Source organism: Protopterus annectens, chromosome 6.part0 (genome assembly GCF_019279795.1).
Source record: "Protopterus annectens isolate FY-2018-M chromosome 6.part0, PAN1.0, whole genome shotgun sequence".
NCBI classification, from domain to species: Eukaryota; Metazoa; Chordata; order Ceratodontiformes; family Protopteridae; genus Protopterus; species Protopterus annectens.
In genome coordinates, this window is record NC_056737.1 from 925433856 (window position 1) to 925453632 (window position 19777).

The window sequence follows — 19777 nt, forward strand, 5'->3', positions numbered from 1 at the left end:
CTGTAAAGTTGTTGAGCAACCTGACACAAACTATTTTTGTTGCATGACCTAAAGTTAAAAAAAAGAATTGAGAATACTCAAAATATTCTACAGCAGTTGTGACTAAGAAAATGAAGTTTGGACTTGTTACTGAATTTGATTTCATGTTTCACATAACAGTGAAAGAAACAATTAAGTTAACTGCTAAGAAATGTACCACATAGTTAGAAAAATGAGCACCCCCCCCCCCCATGCTGCTGAGATGTCAGCCATAATGAATGGAAATTCAAAAAATGGAAGTGGATTTGAAAAGTGAGTGTGAGGAGAAAAAAGAAGCAAATATAGTCACATTGTGGAGTACACCATTTGGTTTTGGTATCTTATCTTGGGACAAATTCTTTTAACTGATATTCTCCTTTTGCCCAGATGAAAACAATTAAGTCCACTTAGTACTCTTGTAACACAGATAAATAAATATATTTTTTTTACTTTTTTTTTTATTTAACATTTGTTTACTGGGGAGGTCTGACTGGGCTATAAACCCATTTTTAGCACTGGCCCAAGGAGAAAAGCACCACATGCAAGTAAACAGTACAATAATAATAAAGTAGCAGTGCATTAATATACAATAATTCTTGTCAAACTGTAAACATCTTACATCAAAACATACTGGATTTTACACAGTGTGACTGGCACAGCTTGTTTAACTCAAATTTATTTGTTTAATTCAAATATGGAAATTGAACTCCAAGTATTTTTTCTAAGCACTACAGGTTTGTTAAGAAAGTTGAAATTAGCTGCTGTCTGACACAAAGTGGAACGACTCCGATAATATTAGATATTTTAGTATCTCTTTGCTAGTTACTTTAGATGTAGCACAAATCTCACTGATGAACTGTACTTGTTATATATTATCCTATATATTTTTCTTTTGTGCTCTACATTTGTGTGTTGTATTTGAAATGTTGTCACAATAAAATAGGTTTTGTGTGTGTGTGTGTGTGGGGGGATGCACTCTGATATCCTCCAACGGGGGGGGGGGGGGGGGTGAAGCCACAGCCTGGCATGCCTCCTAAAGAAAGAACCCATAGCTGCCTTACACATAACTGACTAGTTTGCCACCAGCCTGTCTGGGTGCAGTTCATTAATTTCACTCTCTGGTAACACCAGGAAAGAGAAAAAATACACCAAATGTACAGAACAAACTCAAAATGGCATTACCCACACTGACCCTAAATACACAGCTGACATACTTGGCAGGCAAATTTACTAATTTTACTCCAGAAACAGTTGCTGAAATTTCACAAATCCAGAGTCTGTCTCATCACTATGAGATCACTATGGATCATGCCCTGGCTGTAGTCTCTAAAAATGCTTCCATGGGTCTAATTAATACCACCAGACAATCAGTCACTGAATCCCTCCATGCACTTGTTTAAATTAAGCCTAACCACAGAGTACATTACCCCTCAGTTTTGAAAAGCAGCTTTGGTGGTAACCCTGCAAAAAAAAAGGGGGGGGGGGGCTGTCACAGACCCTGGAAATTACAGGACCATCAAAGTAACCAGCAAAATTTGCAAGGTCACAAAATATATTATCTGAACTCTTAATCTAAAATACTATATAACTGGACTCTCAACAGTTTGACTTTGTCAAGGGAAGACCATGCCTACCTAGTCTGGTAAACTTGTTAGAAAATGTTACAGATGCAGTGGTGAGTGGCCACTCAGTCCACAGAGCATATGCTAATCTAGATGCAGTGGTGAGTGGCCACTCAGTTCACACAGCATATAGGTTCATACTAGGCTATCTGCCCTGGGGCATTTATAAGCCTAGCCCGAGTGTGTTTGGCTTTCGCCACCCTTTGATTTGAGTTTGCTGTGCCCTTTTTAAGGTTGGTTTACTGTGCCTCTGTCTAGTAATGACAAAGAAGTAATCCCCGGGGTAAACCTACAATCTCCCATCCACTCATCAAGATTCCTCTTGAAGAGAGTCAGTGAGGTGCTCTGCCTAACATGGACTGGGATTCTACTCCAGAGTGAAGGGAGCCTCTGGGTTATGAATCTGTCCCTCCAGCATGTTCTATTTATTTCTGTGCTGAGGTTCAAGTCCCTCGAGCGCATGGTTCGAAGGGATTTAGATTTTCTGAGGTGGAGCATGTCCATTAATTCTTGGTTGGACATAGCTTTGTATGTCAGGCATAGATCGCCTCGAAGTAGGCGGTATGCAACTGAGTAGAGCTGGAGTTTTTTTAACCGGGCAGCATATGGGATCTGTTTGAGTCCCTTGATCCTCTTTGTGAGGTACTTTTGGGGTCTTTCTAGTTGCTGCAGGTGTCGGGTAAGGTACATCCCAAAAGGGGCATTGTATTCTATGATGGGCCTGATGAGGGATGAATAAAGGGGCACTATTACCTCACTTGATCTAGATGTGAATCCTTTTGTGATAAGGTGGGTTATGTAGAAGGTCTTTCTAACCACTATGGCAATGTGGTTGTCAAAGGAGAGATTGCTATCAACTTGGGTCCCCAGGTCCCTAATTACTTCTTCCGTACTTAATGGGTTACCACCTATGTGGTAATTTGTGGGCACTTTGTTTTTGCCAAAGGGTATGACTATACACTTTTTGGCATTTAGCTTTAGGCCATGGCTCTGGCACCAGTTATCTGTCTCTGAGAGACCTTTTTGGAGGATGTTCGTGTCAGCTGGAGTGTCAATTATGGCACCCAGTTTGCAGTCATCTGCGAACTTGGTTAGCCATAGTCCTCCCGTGTTGGCCTGTTCCTCGGAGAAGTATATGCCGAACAAGAGAGGTCCCAGGACAGAGCCTTGTGGGACACCACTTGTAACCGGTTTCGAGTCTGACATGGCTGCAGCAATTCTGACTATGTGGGTTCTGTCTTTGAACCAGTTAGCAACCCATCTTGTGACATAAGGGTTTATATTTAAGCTGGATAGCTTATCTATGATGTCCGAGTGGGGTATTGTGTCAAATGTCTTTGCGAGGTCCAGATAGGCTGTGTGGACTACCTTCCCTTCATCTATGGCCTTGGTGACTGTTTTGAAAAAGTCGACCAGGTTCAAGAGGCTGGATCTGCCCTTGACAAAGCCAAATTGGGTAGGATCTAGTGTCTGTAGGTCTCCAATGTCTTTGTTTATGAGTTCCATGATGATCCTCTCCATGGCCTTGCAGATAAGGCTAGTTAGGCTTATGGGGCGATAGTTACCAGGGTCCGTTGAGGCACCACCTTTGTGGAGTGGGACTACTGTTGCTGTACGCCATTCTTTGGGTACATATCCTGTAGTGAGGCTGAGATTGTACAGCAGTTTTACGTGAGGGTTTAGTTCTTCTTGGAGTTCATGTAGGACGCAACCCGGGACACCGTCTGGTCCCATTGAAGCAGTGTTTTTTGCTTTGGAGAGGGTGGCTTTCACCTGAGCATCTGAGATGTTAGGGAGGCTGCACTCTGCTGGGATAGATATTTGCTCTTTTGGGGTTTGCACTGAACCTGTCTGCCAGGATGTTGGCAATGTCTGTGGGTTCAGTGTATTTTTTGTCGTTTAGAATCAACTCTGAGCATATCTGGGAGTTGCATCCCAGGTTCCTAACGTTGCTAAAGAAAGCCTTGTGATTGTCTTTAGTGTCCTGTGCAATTTTTCTCTCGAAGCTGGCCTTGGAGGATTTTATGAGGGATCGTAATTTTTTGCTAGTACTAATCAGAGATGCCTTCCCTTTTAGAGATTTTGCTCTGTCATGTAGTAGCTTCCTCCTTCTGTTGTACAACTTATTTATGGCTGGGGTCTACCAGACTGGACGCCTGCCTTTGGACGATTGGGTCTTGGTTTTGTTTGGGATAGCATGATCCATGCATTCCTGGAGGTGTCCATAGAATGCGTTTATATAGGATTCTGTGGTTTGGGCCGTAGTTTCCACTGGCCCGGGGGCCTTGAAGGATTCCACCTCAGTTTTGAGAAGTGTGAAGTTTGCTTTTGAGAAGTTTTTCACTGTGGTTTTCTGGGCTGTGGGTGGGGTCGGGTTTTGGATATCCAGTGAAATTAATTTATGGTCTGATCTTACCAATGAGGGGTATACTTCTGGTGTGGAGCATAGGGTTCCCATGTTGGTGATGATCAGGTCAAGTATGTTTTCCCCTCTTGTGGGAGTTGTGACTAGTTGTTCCATGGATTTCAGTTTATAAATTCCAGGAACCTTTGGGCTAGGGTGTTGGGGCTTGAGTAATGCTCCCAGTCTATGTTTGGGTAGTTGAAGTCACCCAATATAATGATGTTTGGAGAGATCTTCATGTTCTCCAATGTTTTCAGGAAAGCCGAGTGGGATTCCTAATTTTGAGACGGTGGTCTGTAGCATGCTATACACTGAAAGGCAGTTTTGCCCACTGTTAGTTGCACATGGATGGTTTGTGATGCTTCGTGCAATGCCACTAACCTGGAGGTGTGGGCATCCTTGATAAATATGGATACTCCCCCTCCTTTTGTGGTTCGGTCCAAGTTTTGGGGCCGAAAAGCATGATATGAGGTATAACCTGGTAGTGCTGGGGTGCTCTCTGGAGCCTTGAACCAGGTTTCTGTCACTGCGCAGATATCGATGTTCTCCATACTGAGGAGAGCTTCGAGTGCGTGCATTTTGAGGTTTAGACTTCTGGCGTTTAGCAGCATTATCCTTAGTTTCTTGTTCTTTGTGTTTTCTATGGAGGTGGATTTGTCTTTTGAGCCTTGCCTAAAAAAGGCACTATGGGGGTGGCAAGAGCCTTTGCCAGTATCCGAAAGCCCAGGGGTGACAGGTGCAAGCCGTCCCTAGCGAAGCAACGTGGCTTGTCGAGCATGTCATCCCAGGCTGACAGGCACTGGATCCCCTTTGAATGACACCAATTTAGCCAATTGTTAAAATTGATCATTTTGTCTTTTATACTGCGGCATCATTCTAGGTGAGGGTAAGATGCTGCTCAAGGTCAGGGTCATACCGGCCTGGGCTACATGATCGGAGAGCTCCTCTATGTCTCTTTTCATGTAGTCGAGGGAGGTACGTCTCAGGTCATTCACACCAGCATGTACTATGACAGAGTCATATTTGTACTTGCTTTGGAGTGACCTGAGTGCTTGCGTTATGCGGCGGATCCTAGCGCCCGACAGGCAGCTCACTGTGACCTTCTCCTTGTTCAGCCTGGTGAGCGGGAAGTCAGTGTGTCTGACTATAGAATCACCTATTACAAGTGCATCAGGTGTGTTATTCAGCCTTAAGGGCTGTGACTGTTTGGCATACTGACTTTGTGAGCTATGTGTTGCACATGTTTTGCTGTGGGGTAGCGTTTGCTTGGATGTCTACTTTGGAGGTCTCTGCTGCTTAGGAAGATTTTTATTTAGAGCCTCCGAGTATGTTTTTGTGTGTTTATGTGTTTGGTTTGCTGTTGTGGTAGGACTATGTGAGACTGGATTAGTGTTGTGTGAGGTTACTTTCTCCTCCTGACTGGTTACACCAGTTCTGAGGTGAGAGAGCTCAGCCTCCAGTTTGGCTATATGGTTGCATCTCTCACATATGTTTGAACCTGTTTGGAGGAGGAGAGGGTTGTCCGTGTACATGAGGCAGTTGTAACATTGCCTCAAGATTCCCAGATTCACCAGCTGGACTGGAGAGGAAACCATTAACTGACCTTTGGACATACTAGAGTAGTAAGGGGAACTCTTATCACTTAATTACAAAGGACCAATAGGGGACAAGGTAATTGTGGAGGGTATATGAGGATGTAGTGCTTTTAGTTTATTAGTGCAAGATTGTAAGATTGCTTATTTGGGCAAGTGCAGGGTCTTAGATTGAGAATAGGGTGTTTAATTTGAGAGATAGAGCAGTTCTAAGGGAAAAAGTGAAGAGCAGACTTTGTGGAGCCGGGAACAGTTTAAACCCGATTAAGCGGCGCTGCCCGATACTGCACTATGCGCACAATCGCGCAAAGCCACGCTAAAGCGGGTTTTTATGCAGAGAACTTCAAAGAGCTAGAAATGGCCCAAAACGGCCAATTACTACAAGATTCTTGTGCTGAGGTCACTCTTCCAGGGACAGATAGGCTGCTCAAGGCTCCCCACTCCCACTGGTGAGCAAAGAAACTTCCTTCTATCCAAGTAAGGAAATGGGCAACACAGGAACTATCCAAAAGTCCAGAATACAGCAAAGCCTGTATGAGGGACTATTTCTAGTTTAGGAAAAGCGGGAAACAAGGATTTTTTTTTTTTTTTTTTTTTTTCAGGAAAACAACAGGAGAATTACAGTATATTCAATGCACAGGCTAGCGCACTTGAGTGGGCAGACTCAACAGTTAAATACAACAAACAAACTTTTAAACTAAGTGCAGGTAATAAAAAACACAAAAACAAGCTTATAACAGTTAAATCAGCAGTGTAAACTCGCTTTTCGGCGGGAAAGGACGGTCGCACAGGTAGTAACAGAAAAAATATACTTATATCTTGAAAGCAGTCACTCTTTTCGTTTCTCTGCTGCTAGCACCACTCTGCAGGACCACGAGGAGCTGTTGCTGAGTAGGAAAATATGCTAATCTAGTCAAGGCCTTCAATCCTGTACTTACTGGTATTGTGAACACGCTAAAAGAACTAAAAGCAGACCTTTAAAATGTAAAATGGACTGCAAACTGACTGAAGGATACACCTCACACAATTAAGTTGGTGGGTATCACTTCAGAAAGTAAGAAATTAATCACGTGGCTCAATACTGGAAACCTCTTATGTTACACACTTTACTGAACTCTCCATAATGCAAACTCTGACCTATGCCTAATCAAAGTCACCAAAGATTGTAAGAGGGATAAAGTATTGCTGCTTGTTCCCCCATTAACAGAGAAGCACTTAAGCAGGAACTAGTCCTTAATGAACCAACAATGTATACAGAAAGAGCTTAAAATACATGCAAAAAAGTGCAACACTGTCACCTCTGAGAAATATCCCTCATCTATAACTTACAGCATAGCTAATACCTCACACAGACATGGCAATCAGGGATCTTGGCAAATGGACTGACAATTCCTTCACTTTTGACCACCACATTTCAACAATAATTAAGAAATCTTATATATATATATATATATATATATATATATATATATATATATACACACATATATACAGACACACACACACACACATATATAGCACAACTGACTCCCAAAGATATCTTATCTATTCCTCTGCACTTCACCTATTGACTACAATGCCTCTTTTGGCATGTACCTGTCCACAGACATCCTGCAAGCCTTAAAAGCCATAAAATTCCTGATGAAAAGGATTACTGGCCTAAAAACCTTTAGGTTTCAAGACAGACTAGAAATCCATATCCCTCTACTCTTGTCTTGTAGAGACTCTTGTGTGGAGATCTATGCATGGTGCTCTGTGCCATTAAAGACCCCACCTGATGGATCTCCCACACCTTCACTGTTTAAATAGCTACACTAACACCATGAGCCTCCTGCAACACATAAATAAAACTCATTGGAAAGATATCATTATCCAGCGGTTACCCTATCTCTGGAACAATCTGTCCTGAATGTCAAGGAGAGTAATAATCTTGATGACAGGATAAGTACCTCCTGTGTGTTAAGCAGAGTAAAACCCCTTGCATCTTTCAAGACAAATCTTAACGACTGGATAGGTGCCCACATGTTCATCCTGGACCTGTTGTGTTTTTCCACCTGAAGTGTATGTGTGGGGCTGTTATACTTCGAGGGTGGCATTTGGCAAGGCTCACACGGTTTTCAGACTTACTTGTCTTGCTATGATCCTCACTAAGGTTGGTGTAGTTAGGTCCTAGCAGGACTGATTAGTCTCCAAGGCCTCGCACACTTTGCCTGGAGGCTTCCACACCTGCACTTTTAGGCCTTTCTATTCTACTGTGGCATTCTCACTTCTGATTTTTTATACTGCTACTGCAAAGCTCCCTTTTGGTTGGAGGGATGAATGTCTCGATCTAAGGCCAGGACCCTTTTTTGTCAACAATTTCTTTAAGGAGCCACTCTGGTGGCACAGAGGGATAAAGTCCTGACTACGACCCGCCAACCTGGGTTTGATTAGTGGCTCGGGTGTCTGAGCGTGGCACGGTGAGATGGATATGCCTATCCCGGAGAGGGGGCATGGTCCAGTAAGACGGAAATGGCCCTCATACAGTTTCTAAAAGGAGTGTAGTGGAGAAGGGACAAGTGGGCAGGTTATAACACAAAAAAATCCCTCCCACTCAAAGAAGAAGGAGCTGGCAATACCCCCCCCCCCCAGGATGCCTTCAGGTTCCACACTAGCCCCAGCACAGATTCAGTATTAGTCTGGGGGATAAAAAATAGGGGCTGAAAGAACAAAATGTGGCAGAGACCAGACAATATGAAGTAAGGAAGGGGAGGGAAAATTATTTAAGGTGTTTTCTTGTTATAAAGTGTGCAGTACTCACAATCTGACACCGGACGGTGTTCACAGAGGCAGAAAAAGCACCGAACATTGCATTTCCCTGGGGGAATGGGCCTACTCTGGCTTAGTGAAGCCAAACTTAAGACCAGTATACATCAGACTAGCATGTCACTGTGGCACACTTAAATGATAACAGCTGAATAAGTTAACTTTTCAGGGGTATTGTATCCACCCACACTCCCAGATGTGGAGGCTCACACCCTCATTCTCGATCTCTAAACATACCATTTCTAAGGTCACACCAACTTGAACAAAACAGAATACGTGTATTTGCCTTTACAATGAAAAGGTGTGACCTTGCTGACAGTATAATGGACAGAACACGGTGAAGTGTGGTCTGCTCCCAACCAACATTGTGCAGCCATATCCCTTTCCTCCTAGGAAAAAAAAAATCATACAATTTTTGTTGAGACTATCATGCAGAAATCATCTGGAACAGTGGTACATTTGGCTCTGTAGACTACGTGGGCCACATGGTTATTTGCTGCCAGCATAGCTGGCCTTAGACATAGACAAACTTGCTGACCGCCTAGGGCGCTGCTCTAGCAGGGGCACTTTTCCAGTATTTGTTTATTTTTTGTAGTAAAGAAATTATTTCTGTAAAATATGTTGAGTGAATACAGAAAAAAAAAACTGAAGAGCAAGACAAACTGAGAAAAAGGAAGAAAAAAGTTATCTGGATGGTGTAGGTAGACCAGGATGGGGGCCACCAGGTGAGATGGGGGGTGGTGGTGCTGTGGTGCCCTTTTTGCCTAGGGAATCAGCTGACCATAGGCCAGCCCTGGCTGCCAACATACACAGTTTTATAAGATTTTCTTCGAAGGCAAAAGTATTATGCCATCTCAACATGAAAATTATAGCTTTCTGACCAGAAAGTAGACTAAAAGCTACCAAACTATTCAAACATTTATTTATTTATTTTTATTTATTTTACATTTGTTGACCGGGATAGTCCGACTGGATTCATGTCCATTTTCAGCGGAGGCCCGGGGAGAAAAGCTCCAGGGTATACATAATAAAACATAGTAATAAGGACAATATAACAGAGACAAAGGTAAACATAGCAATGCAAACAAATACAAGTAAGCCATTACCATTAATACTTTGACAGTCAAAAGTAGACAGTTTCACGACATTTGTAAGCACTAGTTACAGTCAGGAAAAATGAAAACACATTAGCATTGACATCTATTAGATTATTTTGTACATTCATTAAAGCTGGCTTGTCAGGTTTGTTACAGTGGCAGAGCCAGTTTAGTCCCAGATGTTGTTTGAGTTTGGTCTTAAACTGACTTAGGGAGGAGAGCATAGTAATGTCAGCAGGGAGTTGATTCCACGTTCTACCTGCAGAATTTGCCAAGAGAGCTTCCCCTGCTGTATTGTTGGTTTTGATTGTAAGAATTTGAAGTTTATTAAAGGATCTAAGCAGTCTCTGATTAGTTTGGGCAGTGATAATATTTCTAAGAGCTGGTGTGTTATCTGGATTACAGAGAATCTTGTTAGCTATGAACAGAAATATACATGCAGCTGTAAGAAATGATGATGGCACAGTAATGTTGTCTTCATATGAGAAGTGTGACAAATGATACCAGATGAACATCAGCACAGCGTGTAGGTGATGGACCCTTAAATACTTCCATAAATACGGCTGAATGCCTGCTATCAGTGGCAAAAGCCAATTTGTTAAGGCAATTCCACAACAGTCCTACCAAATGAAAAATGCACGGATCTTGATTTAGAAATATTTTTTTTCAAGCAAAGTAATGCCACTGACTTCCATGCAGAAATAATGATCAAGCTTGTTCACACAAAAGCATCACACCTGAAAATACTTCTCCATTCCCAAATCCTATCAAACACATACTGTTTCACTTACCTGCAGGAGTTCAGCAGCTGCATCAGGAAGTCCAAATTCTCTCAGAACACGAATCTGAATTTCATAGCTGACAGTGGCACCTTCTCCACAGTTTAAAGCATATGCTCTCTGCACCTGTTCAGTATGGCGAAGTTCCTGAAGCTTCCTTATCATCTCTTTAACAATGTTAAGAGGAGGGACTAGAAAAAGAAAGTTAACACTCCCATTTACAGGATATCTTGGATATCTAAGATCACACAGAACAATGCATCAGCTAAATGTATATTTTGTTTCAGAGTAAATTACACATGCTAGTCTGCAACACCAAGGTAAATCCAATTTTAAAAATGTAAGTTTTTAAAAAAGAGATTACATTTAACTCAGCACTAGACTAAATACTCTGCAATGTCTACTAGAACGAGTTCATAGGTTCATAGGTTCATACTAGGCTATCTGCCCGAGGGCATTTACAAGCCTAGCCCATCGTTTTGTGGCTTACGCCACCCCTTTAGTATGGGGAACTATACCCATTATTTTGCTGTGCCTCTGTCGAGCAGTGACACTGAGGTAATCCCTGGGGTATATCTGCGATCTCCCATCCATTGGTCAAGATTTCTCTTGAACAAGGCCAGTGAGGTGCTCTGCCTCACATATACCGGGATTTTGTTCCACAGCATAGGGAGTCTTTGGGTGATGAATCTATCCCTCCAGCACGTCCTATTAATAGCCGTGTCGAGGTTTAAGTCTCCCGCCCTTGTGGCTCTGATGGATCTAGATTTTTTGAGGTGAAGCATATTCATCAAATCTGGGTTTGACATGGCCTTGTATGTTAGGCAAAGGTCTCCTCTGTGCAAGCGTGGCGACTGAATAGAGCTGGAGTTCTTTCAGTCGGGCAGCATAGGACAGATTTTTGAGACCCTTTATCCTTTTGGTGAGGAACTTTTGTGGCCTCTCCAACTGCTGCAAGTGTCGGGTCAGATACATTCCGAATGGGGCATTGTACTCAATCATTGGTCTGATGAGTGATGAGTAAAGGGAGACTATGACCTCCCTTGATCTAGATGAGAATCCCTTCATGATAAGGTGGGCAATGTAGAAGGTCTTCCTAACTACTTTAGCTACATGGGTGTCGAATGACAGACTACTATCAACCTGGGTCCCCAGGTCCCTGATAACTTCTTCTGTGCTCAGTGGATTGCCACCTATTTGGTAGCTAGGGGTAACCTTGTTTTTCCCGAAGGGTATGACTATGCATTTTTTGGCATTCAACTTTAGGCCGTGGCTCTGGCACCAGTTATCCATTTCTGTGAGACCCTTCTGAAGGATATCTGTGTCAGATGTATTTTCTACTATGGCCCAGTTTGCAGTCATCTGCAAACTTTGTCAGCCATAACCCTCCTGTGTTTGCTTGTACTTCAGAAAAGTAGATGCCAAACAAGAGTGGGCCCAGGACTGAGCCCTGTGGGACACCACTTGTGACAGGCTTTGAGTCTGACATGGCGCCAGCAACTCTGACCCTGTGGGTTCTGTCACTCAGCCAGTTTGCAACCCATCTTGTAATGTATGGGTTAACATTTAAGCTGATGAGTTTTTCAATGATACCCGAGTGGGGTATTGTATCAAAGGCCTTAGCCAGATCGAGGTAGGCTGTATGGACTGCCTTTCCCTCATCAATGGCTTTGGTGACTGTTCGAAAAAGTCAACCAAGTTTAAAAGGCATGATCTGCCTTTGACAAAGCCAAACTGGGTTGGATCCAAAGTCTGCAAATTCCCTATGTCTTTATTTATGAGGTCCATTATGATCCTCTCCATGGCTTTGCAGATAAGGCTTGTCAAGCTAATGGGCGGTAATTTCCAGGGTCGGTGGAGGCACCGCCTTTGTGAAGTGGGACCACAGTTGCAGTGCGCCACTCCCTGGAGTGCGTATCCAGAGGTAAGACTTTGATTAAACAGCTGTCCTAGCTGTGGGTTTAATTCCTCATTGAGTTCGTGGAGCACACAGCCGGGACACCATCAGGTCCCATGGATGCTGTGTTTTTGCTTTGGAGAGAGCAGTTCTCACTTGGGCATTGGAGATGTTTGGGGGCTGCAATCGTTTGGTATAGATATCTCTCCTTGTGGGGGAGGGGAGAAGTTTGCACTGAACCTGTCAGCCAGTATGTTGGCAATGTCTGTAGGATCAGTAATCTTCACATCATTTTGAACTAGTTCTGAGCATATCTGGGAGTTTCCTCCCAGGTTTCTAACATAGCTAAAGAAGGCCTTATGATTGTCTTTTGAGTCTTTAGCTATTTTTCTCTCGAAATTTGCTTTGGATGATTTTATGAGAGCTCTTAGTTTTTTACTTATAGTGATCAAGGGTGTCTTGCCTTTTAAGGATTTTGTTCTATCTTGTAGTAGCTTCCTCCTTTTGTTGTAGAGTTTGTTTATGGCTGGGGTCCACCAGACTGGACGCTTACCTTTGGTACAGAGAGTCTTTGTTTTGCTTGGGATTGCCTTATCCATGCAGTCCTGCAGGTGCTGGTAGAAGGCATTTGTAAGTGATTCAGCGGCTTGAGTACTGTTTTCCATGGCTCGGGGGCCTTAAAGGAGACCACACTAGTCTTTAGACGTGTGAAGTCGGCTTTCGAGAAGTTCTTTACTGTGGTCTTTTTTATTTCAGGTGGGGGTGGAATGAGGACCTCCAGCGAGATTAGTTTGTGATCTGATCTCACCAGTGAGGGGTATACTTCCGGTGTTGAACATTGTGCTCCCATGTTCGTGATGATGAGATCAAGTATGTTATCTCCTCTTGTGGGGATGGTGACTAGTTGTTCCATGGCATTTGAGTTTATGAATTCCAGGAACTTTTGGGCTAGGGTGTTTGGGCTTGAGTAGTGTTCCCAGTCTATATTAGGGTAATTGAAGTCACCTAGTATGATGGTGTTTGGTGATACATTTATCCCCTCTAGTGTTTTCAGGAAGGCCATGTGAGGCTCCTGAGTTTGTGAGGGTGGCCTGTAACATGCTACAATTTGCAGAGCAGTCTTGCCTATGGTTAATTGCACCTGGATGGTCTCCGATGCATCATGCGTTGCCACCAGTCTTGAGGTGTGGGTGTCCTTGATGAATATGGATACCCCCCTCCTTTCTTAGTATTGTCCGGATTTTGGGGCCGGAACGCATGATATGAGTTAAAACCTGATAGTGCTGGGGTGCTCTCAGGAGCCTTGAACCAGGTTTCTGTCACAGCACAGACATCGATGTTCTCCATACTGAGAAGGGCTTCGAGTGCGTGCATTTTGAGATTTAGACTTCTGGCATTGAGCAGCATTACCCTTAGTTTTTTTCCTTTTTTGTGTTCTAGGGTGGTAGGTTTAGAATTTGAGCCTTGCCTAAAAAAAGCACTATGGGGGTGGCAAGAGCCTTTGCCAATATCCGGAATCCCAGGGGTGACAGGTGCAAGCCGTCCCTAGAGAAGCAGCGTGGCTTGTCCAGCATGTCATCCCAGGCAGACAGACACTGGATCCCCTTTGAATGACACCAGTACTTAAGCCAATTGTTAAAGCTGATCATCTTATCTCTGTATTGTGGCATCATTCTTGGTGAAGGTAGGATACTGCTCAAGGTCAGGGTCATACCTGCCTGGGCTACATAATCAGAGAGCTCCTCAATGTCTCTTTTCATGTAGTCCAAGGAGGTACGTCTCAGGTCGTTTACACCAGTGTGGACAATGACTGAGTCGTATTTGTACCTGCTGTTGAGAGACCTGAGTGCTTGCGTTATGTGGCGGATTCTAGCGCTAGACAGGCAGCTTACTGTGACCTTCTCCTTACTCAGTCTGGTGAGCGGGACGGCAGTGTGTCTGACTATGGAGTCACCAATGACTAGTGTGTCTGGCATTGTGTTTGGCCTTAAGGGCTGTGACTGTTTGACACTCTGACTGTGAGGTTTATGTGTTGCAGGTGTTGTGTTCTGAGGTGGTGGTTGTTTGGGTGTCTGCTTTGGTGGCCTCTGCTGTTTTGGTAGATTTTTGATCAGAGCCTCCGAGTATGTCTTTGTGTGTTTATGTGTATGATTTGAGGTTGTGGTGGTACTATGTGAGACTGGGTCTATAGTGTGTGTGGTAACCTTCTCCTCCTGACTGGTCTTGCCAGTCCTATGTTGAGAGAGCTCAGCCTCCAGTTTGGCCGTATAGTTGCATCTCTCGCATGTATTTGTGTTTTGTGGGAGGAGGAGAGGGTTGTCTGTGTACATGAGGCAATTGTAACATTGCCTCAATATTCCCAGGTTCACCAGCTGAGCAGGAGAGGACACTAGAAACTGATCCCTCGACATGCTAGAAGGAATAGACAAAAATCTTTAAAAAAGATTCCGGGGGACGTGGGTGACCGAGAAATGGGGGTTTGCCTTTTTGGGGTACTATCTATGACAAGAGTGCCGTATCAAGGTAATAAGTACTGTAGGAGCAAGTGCTAGGTTTAACAGATAGAGAATAGTCTACTTGGAGTCAAGTAGAGATGATCCTTTTAGTTCTAGGATACGCTGATTAGATCAGTAGTATAGCTCAAGGAAGGTAGTTTTAAGGGAAAATTTGAAGAGTGGACTTTAGGTAGCCCGAATAGTTTAAACCTGCTTAACCGGCGCTGCCCTAGTGTGCAACGGTAGCAGCTCCGCGCTAAAACGCGCTTTATAGCAGGGGGCTGGAAAAGACAGGAAATTACCCAAAATGGCCAATAGACTACAAGTTACTGCCTTAAACCACTCCTCTAAGGACAAACAGGCAGCTCAGTACTCCCCACTCTCACTGGTGAGTAAAGAAACTTCCCCCTGACCAAACAAGGAAAATGGAGAAACACAGGAACCAAGACAAAGCCCAGGGATCAGCAAAATCTGGTCTCTGGAACACTAGTTAGAAAAGTATGGAAAAACAAGGATATTTTTTTGTTTTTTTCAAGTTTTTTTACAGAAAAGCAGAAAACACAATAAATGCTATGATTTTCGATTAAATGCTATCAAAAGCTAGTACACTTGAGTGTATTAGCCTGTAGTTTAACTTTTAGGCAAAACTTAAACTAGCAAGTGCAGTAAACAGTTTTAGCTTATAAACACAGTAAAACAGTGCAGACTTTGACAAAACAAGCAGAAACAGTGGTCGAAAGGCACAAAAAGTCGAAAAGCCAAGAAAAATACTTAAAATCTGGAAAGGTAGTCTTTTCTGGTCTCTGCTGCTAGAGGAACACTGCTGGCCACCACGAGGAGCTGTGCTGAGTTCTCAATAGCTGGAAAAGCCCGCCAAAACGCTTTATAGCAGGGGGCTGGAAAAGACAGGAAATGACCCAAAATGGCCAATAGACTACAAGTTACTGCCTTAAACCACTCCTCTAAGGACAAACAGGCAGCTCAGTACTCCCCACTCTCACTGGTGAGTAAAGAAACTTCCCCTGACCAAACAAGGAAAATGGAGAAACACAGGAACCAAGACAAAGTCCAGGGATCAGCAAAATCTGGTCTCTGGAACACTAGTTAGAAAAGTATGGAAAAACAAGGATATTTTTTTGTTTTTCAAGTTTTTACAGAAAAGCAGAAAACACAATAAATGCTATGATTTTCGATTAAATGCTATCAAAAGCTAGTACACTTGAGTGTATTAGCCTGTAGTTTAACTTTTAGGCAAAACTTAAACTAGCAAGTGCAGTAAACAGTTTTAGCTTATAAACACAGTAAAAACAGTGCAGACTTTGATAAAACAAGCAGAAACAGTGGTCGAAAGGCACAAAAAGTCGAAAAAGCCAAGAAAAATACTTAAAATCTGTAAAGGTAGTCTTTTCTGGTCTCTGCTGCTAGAGGAACACTGCTGGCCACCACGAGGAGCTGTGCTGAGTTCTCAATAGCTGGAAAAGCCCGCCAAAACGCGCTTTATAGCAGGGGCTGGAAAAGACAGGAAATGACCCAAAATGGCCAATAGACTACAAGTTACTGCCTTAAACCACTCCTCTAAGGACAAACAGGCAGCTCAGTACTCCCACTCTCACTGGTGAGTAAAGAAACTTCCCCTGACCAAACAAGGAAAATGGAGAAACACAGGAACCAAGACAAAGCCCAGGGATCAGCAAAATCTGGTCTCTGGAACACTAGTTAGAAAAGTATGGAAAAACAAGGATATTTTTTGTTTTTTTCAAGTTTTTTTACAGAAAAGCAGAAAACACAATAAATGCTATGATTTTCGATTAAATGCTATCAAAAGCTAGTACACTTGAGTGTATTAGCCTGTAGTTTAACTTTTAGGCAAAACTTAAACTAGCAAGTGCAGTAAACAGTTTTAGCTTATAAACACAGTAAAAACAGTGCAGACTTTGATAAAACAAGCAGAAACAGTGGTCGAAAGGCACAAAAAGTCGAAAAAGCCAAGAAAAAATACTTAAAATCTGGAAAGGTAGTCTTTTCTGGTCTCTGCTGCTAGAGGAACACTGCGAAAGTGCAAGACAATCAGGCAAAAAAAGGCTCATCTCTTCATTCATTGAAAAGACAGAAAACAAACTGAACTAGGATTTGAAGGCTAAGTTAAATATCACTTTTTTCACAGGAAACAAAACTCCACCCCTTCACAAACCCACCCACTCACCATGCAAGGAACTCTACTGCTATACCCTATTATTCAGACACAGCTATACTCTTTCAAGTTAGTCGGAATTTTATCCACAGTGACATCTTTCAATGGGCCAGCAATCAGACCTCACACTAGTTTTCCTCAGAGTACATTATGAAAAGGTCCCTAAAAACTGCACAATTCCACCTCCCTTTTGTTAATTTGTTTTACAAAAGCAAGGGTACTCAGAGGTCCGTCCACAAAGTGAAAGTGGAGCTGAACAGCTGAATCAGTTTAAGATCCTCCAAGGTCCAAAAACAACAGTGGACAACCTGTTGCCCACCCTGTCCAAAGCTTTGAATTCTATACTTAACAGCAAAGAAGAAAGGTGTTGTGGTCTCCAAAACATACAATGGACTGTAGAGCTCACACAGGAAATCATCCTAGGATGACTTGTTAGAATGTCATTCTACTCCATACCACAAACGGTCTGAGGATGGTACCTGCCATCTCCGAAGCATGAAAAACGGTAACTGTGTGCTTCCAAAAGACATAAATGGCATTCAAGTTAAATTCTAATGGGGGGGGGGGGGTTGGCATCCCTTTTCCTTATTTCATCCTTCTACCACTAACACTGGTTTATCCTTTTCTAGACTGAAGGCAGAAGTACTATGTGCCACACAAAAAGTGTCTCTCCAAAAGAGAAGTTTCATCAAGGAAATGGTTAGAGGAAAGACAGGTGCCATTACCTTTACCATTCTCAGAACCAAGAGCCTTAAAACTTTTTAAATTCCATGTTGGGGGAGACTAAAGGAAGGAAGCCATCCTCTACAATCCAGTTCCACCAGAAGGCAGCCCACACACACCCCAAAAGTAAAGTGATGAGTGAAAGTCAGGCAGAAGATGGTGTTGGACAAGTGGTGCCCAAGCAGTCAAAAAGTACAGTTTTGTACCTACCATAAATGTAGATGTTCGAGTGTTCACCCTGCTGCAGTCATCACACTTGGGTTATCCTGCCGTCAGGCGGTCCCGCAGTCGGCCCGAATTCCAAAGTCTTGGTCTGGTGTCGGTTGCTGTCACTTCTTCCCTGACGTCAGTGCGCCAGGGGTATATAAGAGGCATCCAATGCCATTTTCTTCAGATTTTCTTGCCCCAGATGTCAGGTGCCCCCAATAGGTAGGCAATATATATATATATATATATATATATATATATATATATATATATATATATATATATATATATATATACACACACACACACACACACACACACACACACACACATATAGCTATATAAAATTAAAACAAAATCCTTAGGCACAAGCAAATACACCACAGAGGTAGTATAGGATAGAGTGGTAGAGATAAGTTCAGCTGTTTTAGAGGGGATGGAGGGAGGGTAACCTGGACTGCAGCAGGGTGAACACTCGAACATCTACATTTATGGTAGGTACAAAACTGTACTATGTTCATCGTGTTACCCTGCTGCAGTCATCACACTTGGGTTGAATCCCAAAGCTAAGGATGGGAGGTGGAGTCAAACAGGGTTAGAAGAGGCTAGTAGGCCCTGCAAAACTGCAGTGACAAAACCAGCTCTAGTCAGAGTATAGAGGTAGGTGATCGTGTTTGGTGAAGGTGTGCACTGAACTCCAAGTTGCAGCTTCCAGAATATCCTTGGTTGGCACTCCCCTGAGAAAGGCTGCTGATGTAGCTATAGCCCTGGTGGAGTGGGACCTAATGTTAGCAGGTACTGGCTTCCCATGATGTGAGTAGCAGAAACGTATGCAATGCCCTATCCATTTAGAAATGGTCTGTTTTGAGATGGCTTTTCCTTGTGATCCTGTAGCATAGGCTACAAAGAGCTGGTCAGTTTTTCTGAGAGCCTTACTTTTATCCAAGTAGTAACGTAATTGCCTGTGAATGTCCAAAGAATGCAGGAGTCTTTCTCCTTTGTTCTGGGGATTTGTGAAGAAGGTGGGCAAGTGAATGGTTTGGTTTAGGGCCACACTGGATACCACCTTTGGCATAAAGGAAGGGTTAGTTCGTAGAGAGACTCTGTCTTGATGAAAAATGAAGAAAGGCTCCACTGCCATTAGTGCCTGTAGCTCTGAGACTCTTCTAGCTAAGGTTATTGCTAGAAGTAGGGCAGTTTTCCATGAAATATATTTTAAATCAGCTGACAAAGCTGGTTCAAAGGGCGGCAGTGTAAGCTTTTCCAGAACAAAGTTGAGATCCCAAGTAGGTGTTGGAGCTCTCCTTGGCGGTCTTAAGTTCTTAGCCCCTCTGAGGTACTGTCTTAGGAGTGGATGTGAGAATAAAGGAGGATCAGTGCTGTAATGAGCTGAAATTGCTGAGGCGTGGATCTTAATAGATGAAAAGGAAAGTCCGTTGTGCAACATCTCAGTTAAATATTGTAGAATCTGAGGGATGTTTGGATCAAGGGGATTTAGCCCTTTAGCCTGGTTCCAGGCGCAAAATCTTTTCCATTTGTCTGAATAGATTTTCCTGGTGCTGGGCCTCCTGGCCTCCAGAATGACATCCATAACAGCTTTGGATAAAGGTGTTAGCTGGTTGTTTAGGTAATTTGCCATGCAGCCAGGTTTAAAGTCTTGAGCTGGCTGTGTAGAATCTGATTGTCTCGCTGGGTGAGCAGGTGAGGAATTTGTAGCAAAATCCATGGTGGGCCGTGGGCCATATTCCTTGAAATTGGATACCAATGCTGGCGTGGCAGGTCTGGTGCAACGAGCATCATTTGTGGCCTCTTTAATCTGGCTTTCAGCAGTACCTTTGCTAGAAGAGGCAGTGGAGGGAAGGCATACACTGTTAATGTTTTCCAACTGAATCAGAGGGCATCCACTTTCCAAGCTAATGGAAGGAAGGTCCTTGTGCAAAATTTTTG

General features: G+C 43.2%; 1 protein-coding gene across 1 annotated transcript in view; it reads right to left on the bottom strand.

Moving 5' to 3' along the window:
• The window catches only part of BTBD7 (BTB domain containing 7), a 1417647-nt gene that overhangs the window by 168534 nt on the left and 1229336 nt on the right, over nt 1-19777 (bottom strand). Inside the window, exon 9 of the mRNA XM_044074574.1 lies at nt 10330-10508. Coding sequence (XP_043930509.1) covers nt 10330-10508 — 179 coding nt within the window. The remainder of the gene's footprint in view (nt 1-10329; nt 10509-19777) is intronic.